Source organism: Agrilus planipennis, unplaced genomic scaffold, assembly GCF_000699045.2.
Source record: "Agrilus planipennis isolate EAB-ADULT unplaced genomic scaffold, Apla_2.0 scaffold161, whole genome shotgun sequence".
In the NCBI taxonomy this organism is placed as follows: Eukaryota; Metazoa; Arthropoda; class Insecta; order Coleoptera; family Buprestidae; genus Agrilus; species Agrilus planipennis.
Genome location: NW_020438889.1, coordinates 75,173 through 83,277, shown reverse-complemented (window position 1 = coordinate 83,277; position 8,105 = coordinate 75,173). Strand labels below are relative to the sequence as shown.

General features: G+C 32.1%; 1 protein-coding gene across 1 annotated transcript in view; it reads right to left on the bottom strand.

Annotated features, from left to right (window-relative positions):
* The window catches only part of LOC108737971 (probable G-protein coupled receptor Mth-like 3), a 29,172-nt gene that overhangs the window by 9,174 nt on the left and 11,893 nt on the right, over positions 1–8,105 (bottom strand). Inside the window, exons 2-3 of the mRNA XM_025981827.1 lie at positions 6,761–7,204; positions 5,951–6,029 (exon numbers count right to left, since the gene is read on the bottom strand). Of these exons, the coding sequence (XP_025837612.1) occupies positions 5,951–6,029; positions 6,761–7,204 (523 nt within the window). The remainder of the gene's footprint in view (positions 1–5,950; positions 6,030–6,760; positions 7,205–8,105) is intronic.

The window sequence follows — 8,105 nt, the reverse complement described above, 5'->3', positions numbered from 1 at the left end:
GTAATGTTAGCTTTAAACAGAAACTATTTAAAAAAAGCAAAACAGTAAAACATAAATTTTGTATTAGTTTTTATTATTTAGTTCAATGTTTTCCATTTTATACACTACCATGCTGTTGAGCAGAACTTAAAGATTTGTTTATATCTACATATATAAATATGAGTAACATAAATTATGTAAAAAATCGGTCAAACAATCCACGGTCAATTGTATGAAGAAATGGTTTCCGGCCAACTTATAATAACTATTTCAGGGATTGCCAAAAGTCGTAAATTAATGTTAGTTATGCCTACTTTATTCCCAAAATAAAAAAGGACGAAATCAATTTCAGTTTTCAGTTCTTACAAAAATGAATAACGCATGAATGATCTCAATTCTCACATATATGAAACGAAACTGTGAAGGCATAATTTATGAATGCGTAACTATAGCACAAAAACTCAATCAGCCAAAATTAGTTCACATATTGTTTTCATATGTTGAAAAAGTAACCCATTTTTCCGACAAACTATTACTGGCACTTCAGAGACGGGCAGCTTCAAATCTTTCTTTTAAATACACTATATCCTGACGTAATATTTTTAGTAAGAGATACAGTAAAAAGAGTTAACATTTATGAGACTTCTGGTATGTTCTACTGTCAATACGAACTACATTATGGAAATTTTATCATAAAATTCTTTTTAGCGTTTTTATTGCTATGATTTTGAGATACGGTTAATTTGCAAATGCGAAAGAGATTACTAAAGGTGATGTCTGGAATAAGGCTCTGTACGAGTGCGAAATGTAGATGGGAGGCGTGGCGGAAAAGAACATATTAGAAGCTTTCGAAATGTGATGTTTGTCGGATTTATGTGTCTAACAAAGGAACGAAAAATTGAGTTGTATATAGTCTCTGTATATATAATCTAATTCTATCCCATGTCCCATTTCCTTCAAGTTACAAGATAATTCACTTATATATATATTTACACTTGTAGGTAGATTTGATAGTTAGATGAAAGAAGAATGGCAGTTAGTTCGAATATAAATTTATAAAAGTAGAAAGCAAAAATATTTTCTATGAGAAGCTGATTTATATCACTTCATTGTACCCCATTTCCAAAATAGATACAGACGAATAATGAGTATACCCTGAATAGAGAAGGTTATCAATGGAGAGATATTAGAGAGAGAGCTATGGAAGTCTTTAAGAAATACGAGAGATAAGTTGGTAGGACACCTTATTAGAAGCATAAACAAGAGTTGAAAGGCGTAGAGGTAGATCTAGATTAGTGCTGGCAAATAGTTAAGGATGTGGAATGTTCTAGTTTTAGGTTTTCAGATTAGCTCAGGATAGACAAGAGTGGAGGTGCATATCCAAACTAGAACTGAAAACCCTGTGATGATGATAATGATAATGATGATTTGAAACGAATATGTTGTACTTTTCAATAAATATATCCACCAAGAAGTGTTTTATTTATGAAATAAAATTGAAAAACTATATTAACATTCATGTAAAAATCGAACAACATTTGGAAAACTTTGTTTATAAATTACGTTGTCAAAACAAAGCTCCACATTTACATAGGTATGTAAGTACAGTTCATTTATTAGCAACATTATTATAAGTTGCTAATGTATTTATCCGAGTTATATATAAATATATGTGTATGTATAAATATTTGCTCGAAAGTTTAGCACATACGCGAGTAAACGTTTTGGGTGATGTATCTTACTTCCCCAGCTACAAAACTTTTTGAGAAAGCAACTCTATTGTGCTGTCAGTAAATTTTATGGGTTATTTATTGATAAAACGATTGCGATCAATTGATGTTTGATCATAAAAGTACGTAGGCAATAAAAATGAATTACGCTGGGATATATACCTAATCCCATTAATTTACTTACTTAATCGATAATAATCCAACATTAATATGTANAAATATCCACAAATATCGAGATATTTCACAATCAAAATACGTAATTTATATTTTTTATAAAAGCGAAATAAGGACAAAGTTTGTACTATACCTATTCAAATTCGAAACCTTACAAATAATACATGTAGTTATCTATCATCATTATAATAAGGTCGTCAGTCGTAAAATAGATTGGACACGCACCTCTACACTTTTCTACTTTTCGCATTTCCCTAAAACTCGAACAAATCTCACATCCTTAGATGTGTAGTAATAAAAGGAAACTTAAAGCTCAATTTAATGATTACATTAACTATAGCAAAATGAGTGCATCTTCAATTATGTATTAAAATGGAATATCTTTAAGTTCGGTTTATTTTTAATTTGGGGGTAAATAAGATCAGATTAGAAGCTTTTTTTCCGAATGCAAGGTACCCACCCCAATAAAGAATTTAACGGAACGGAACATACGTAAAAAGAGCAAATGTTTAAATCATCATCCATCATGATTATTTAGTACCTATAAGTTAATTAAAAATAGATTTTAGTTCTACGTTTATTTGTATTGTCAATAGTCGGCCATTTTTATTGCTTTGACGTAGTGTCGGCCATCATTCTTTCTCAATTGTTGTCGCATTGTTACTGATGCCGGCCATTATGCTTATTTGATTTCTGGCAAAAGAGACGTCTCCTTAAAACGATGTATAGTAATCAAAAGAATTTTAAAGCTCTATTTAACGATCTTTCTCTAACTATAGCAAAAAGAGTGTATCTCGAAGTATGTATTAATATGAAGTATCTTTGTGTTCGGTGTATCTGTAATGTAGGAGTAAATAATGTCAGATTAGGAGCTTTTTTGCCGAATGCCAGGTGTCCATCATAATAAGGAGTTTAACGAAAAATCAAGGGAATGCTTTAATCATCATCTATCATGATTATTTAGTATAAGTTAATTAAAAATAGATATTAGTTCTATGTTTGTTTGTATTGTCAGTAGTCGGCCATTTTTATTGCTATGACGTAGTGTCGGTCATCATTCTTTTCTAATTGTTGACGTATTGTTGCTGTTGTCGGCCATCATTCTTTTTCAATTGTTGTCGTATTGTTACTGATGTCGGCCATTATGCTTTTTTAATTTCCAGCAAAAAGGACGTGACCTTGCAACGGTATATAGTAATCAAAGGAATCTTAAGCCTCGATTTAATGATTACTTTAACAATAGCAAAAAGAGTGTATAATCAATCATGTATTAAAATGGAATTTATTTGAGTTCTATTTATTTTTATTTTGGGGGTAAATGAGGGCAGAGTAGGAGCTTTTTTACCGAATGCAAGGTGCCCAGGCCAGTAAAGAATTTAACGAAACATTACATTATCCATCACGATTATTTATTATGAGTTAATTTAAAATAGATAGTGTCAACCATCATTCGTTTCTAATTATTGCGATTATCTGCCTTCCTAGATACCTAAAAACAACCACTTTTTCTAATATTTCGTAACCTATCTTTAAACAAACTAAGTACCTATCACTCTTCTATCTCTGTAACTCATCCCTACATTTTTAAGTAGGTATATTTAACATCTTGTCCCATTTAACATTGTCAAAAGGTTTTTCTAAATCTACAAACCCCTGTACAAACTTGAGTGGATGGATCGGCTTGCGAGTTTCGATGATTTAAGGAGTCGGGTCATAGATTCAACCAAAAATGGGGGAGGGGGTTCTTAAAGAGAAACCAACTAAGACGAGTCCCTGAAAGAGGGCAGTAGCTCTTTCAGTACTCAGGGTGGAAGAGATCATGAGGATTGGTATGGCACTCTGATGCACAATACTGCGATGTGGAAGGTAACGGGGAACCACCACAATATGATCCCAAGTAAAACGTACAACTACAGAAATTAAATGATGGCATCCTCTGGGGTAAAGCACTCCGGACGTAAACTAGGCCCCCATTAGGATGTCCGGGTGGGGACTATGTCATTAATAAGTGCAATAGGGGTAGGTGCAAACGAGTCGGAGCGTGGAATGTTAGGGCAATGAGGCAAGTAGGGAAACTAAAAAATTTAAAAGTTGACATGAATAGGTTAGAATTAGATATAGTTTGCATTAGTGAAGTCCTCTGACCCAAAGCTGGATACTTCGGGAGTGGAGACTTTAGAATAATACATACAGGATCGATGGAAGGTAATTCGGGGGTAGGAATTGTAATGCGTAGGAAAACAGTTAAATTAAACTCGAAGTCTATAAAAAAAAGTGCAGGTCTACATACCTACTTGCCTACATCATCTTACAATGATGAAGACGTAGAAGCGGTTTATGCAGATATAGAAGACGTGTTAAGCTTAGTGAAAAGGCAGGAAAACCTAATAGTTCTAGGAGACTTCAATGCAATAATAGGTGAAGCTAAAGACGGTGCATTAGAAGGTTCTTTTGGATTAGGCAATAAAAATGCTAGGGGAGATAGATTGATAAAATTTTGCGGCAAACATAACTTAACCGTCGCCAACACTTTATTTAACCATCACGTCAGAAGGTGCTATACATGGAAGATGCTAGGTGATTTAGGGAAATATCAGTTATATTACATACTAGTTAATTAGCAAAAAATCTAAAATTTATTATAAGCTCAAAAAATTCTCCTCTACTTTAGAGAAGAATCGTTGTTTTTTTTTAATGATTATTAAACAGGCAATTTTCTACATTCCATTTAAGTAATTTCACAACTTTACTGAAAAAATTTTTTTAATGTTTTTAAACGCTATTTTATAGTAGCATGCTACGACAAATGTTAAGTTCAAGTAATTCATGAATTCATTAAAAAAAAAAATAACAGCTACGATATTTCAAGAAGCTTTTTAAAAAAATAATATTGTTTATGTATTTAGAACACATGTTGAGCGTTAATAATAATCCATCAGCGGTTTACAAAAGCTGTTATAAAAAATAATATACAATTCACAAATAGTTCATATCTATCTTGTTCAACTGGATAATTAGAAATTGCTGACAAGATTTTAAATGAAATCTCCAAGTAAGTAGTCGTATATAATTAGTGCAGAGAAAAGTATTTCTGATGTGAAAAGAAAACCTATCTTATCCCAATTATACGTCACAAATATTAGAAAACAATAAAAGATAATTTTATTGGTGCATGCAAGGTATCCAAGTTTATTTGACATTAATAACCTGTTAAAAGGTGTTTTAGCAGTAAAACCTAATTTTGGAACGACAAAGTTATTACATTGGTAATTTTTCCCAACTGTTTGTTCTAATGTTAAAACACAATATGGAGCACATTTTTCTTCAGTTGTTTTAAATTTCAAAATAATTTATGATTTGGCTAAATTCTGGATTTGCCATAAATGAAGGACTAACAAATAAATAATGATCGCGACGATCAGATCTGACGGTTTTTCCGGAAAAAAGCAAACAGTAAAATTAATTATGTAAGTTTTCACGTTAAAAATTGATTTAACTTTTTAAAACGAGGTAATATTAGCAAACTATATGTTTTATTGGTATTGGTTAGCTATATCTGGTTTTATACACCACGTTGGAATAAATTTTAAATCGTTGAAATACTATTAATAGTAATCGAAAAACAAAATTTACATAAATTAAAACAACAGATTACAATAAAGTTTCTAGCTGCGCAACATTCTCGTTATACATTTATTAAACACAAATTTCGAAAATAAGAGAAGAAACGTATTTCTTTAGATATTTTCTGTTTTACGTCGAAAAATGTAGGCAGAATCCCTAAAAACGATACATCTTTCAAACCTAAAAACCCACTCTGAAATTTCGACTCGCACTTATGCCATCAAATTACAATGGTTGGTATGGTACAAACATTCTGACAAACTTTTAATCTGTAATCGATGTGAACTACAACTGTGTGTCCTAATGTTGGTGTGATAACTACGATAGATACATATAACGGATCTGCAGTAAGACACCAAAATCTCATCACAACGGTTCCTTTTCGCGTTATTGATATTGTTGTACAAAATAATAACAAAAGATGCTCAACAAACGAAACTTACCCGAAGGTCCACCAAATATCGAAGCACATTATAGTCAACCACATAAATGCAGCTAAAAACCAGAACAATATGAAATAACCTGAAATATTAAAACAAAAATTAGAAACAGTTAGTGTCTGTAATACTGGTATGCAAGGGAAGAAAAAGTAGGGAATGAGCGAATGTAAAGATAGGAGACGAAAAATTAGAAGAAATGACCGATTTTAGGTATCTAGGAAGTCAGATAAGTCAGGACGAAAGGAGTAGTAGGGTTATAAAGCAGAGGATAGCGCATGGTCGAGTCGCCTTCAGTAAAAGGAAGTCACTTCTATGCTCGCGAACGTTTAATTTAGAAATTCGAAAAAGGTTGTTAAAGGTGTATGTTTGGAATGCGGCGCTGTACGGATGCGAAACATGGACAGTGGACGCGGTGGAAAAGAAAAGGTTAGAAGCGTTCGAAATGTAGTGTTACCGGTGAATGATGAGGATACCGTGAATAGAGAAGGTTAGAAATGAAGAGACACATATTAGAAAGAATAGGAGAACAGAGGACTCTATGGAAGTCAATAACAAATAGGCGAGATAGGTTAGTAGGACACCTTCTCAGGCATGAAGGTCTAGTCAGAGACATTTAGAGACAAAAACGGAAGTTAGGAGGGGTAGAGGTAGATCTAGATTAGATTATTGTTCGCAAATAGTTAAGGATATGGGATGTTCTAGTTTTAGGGAAATGATTAAGATTAGCTCAGGATAGGAAGGAATGGAGATGCGTGTCCAACCAGTCTTAGGACTGACGAACTTATGATGATGAGTGTCTGTAATATCACCTACCTATTGTTCTGCAAATTTCCTTTGGCTCAATATCGGGATTAAATTGGGCAGTGGCCAGAAAGGTGCATGCAACCATGAGACAAAAACAATGCACCATTAAAGTCCTCCCATGTAAATTTTGCATATCCGGAAGCACCAAGTACCCAATAAACGTGATTAGTAAACATACTATTGATATGCAAAGAAGACAAGAAACTATTTTCATTTTAATGTCAGTTAGAGGAGGCTTTACTACACAGAGGAAAAAGAAATCGTCGAAAGCACGCGCAAAATTCTTTGAGGAAGCACGCTCATAACAATAATTTTCTTCGATCGCCGGGAGGAAAGTTGTTTTAGTGGTTAATTCCAGTTTTATGGTTCCAGCTTCATCTAATGTAAAATTGAATTGTTGTTCTCTGGCCAAATACTTACTGCAGCTAAGGCCATGGATAAAAGCTACGTTATCTGAAATGAAAAGATTGAAATTAGTATAAAGTAAGTAGGTACCTTTTGTTTTAATAACATGGAATCAAGTCTATAAACTCCATTTTAACGGTTTTATAATTTGTTACATGCTTTTACCTATAAAGGTCATACTAAGACAAATTCAGAAAAGGGAATAAAAGAACATATTATTATTATATACATATAAAATATTGCCATGTAAGTTTACCATATACAACAGCTACAAAAATTTTATTATAATGTATTAACAAAATAGAAGAAACAGATTTAATCCATAAGAAGCAATTAGAATTATAGAAGCATAAAGAGTTTTGTAATACAATCAGAATAGTTCAAGATTTCCAACGACAGAGCAGGTCGTAAAAGGTGTAATTTTTTTTTTAACATATAAATTATCTTAAGCAAACGGTTGGGTATTTTTGTGGTTCTGTGTTTATTTACAGAATTGAATGTCAGCATTTATAATGTTTAGAAGATTCTAAGAAACGACACTTCTTAAGGAACGTAAATGAAAAATAAAAATATGAATTAAGAAAGTTGAATTTTAAATAGTCAGAAATTTGTTGAAAACACCTGGTATGAACAAGACAGCAGATAATTTCGACAAATAAAAATATAAAAGTTGTTGGCATTAAATGTAAATCATTTTTTTCTTTGAAATCAGAAACTTTCTAACTAATCTACGAAGGTAATTGATGGAATATATACATATTATTGTAATAAAATTAATAAATTTGAGAACGCCTTTCTTTAGAACTAATTAAATTGTACAGTTAAGGTTTAATTTTAACATAACCAAAAAAAAATGCATATAAAACTAAAAGTAGATACTAATGATTCTATGAAGCAATTTGTATGGGAAGTTTTAACAAATTTATGGACTATGTCTTAGAATACCTAC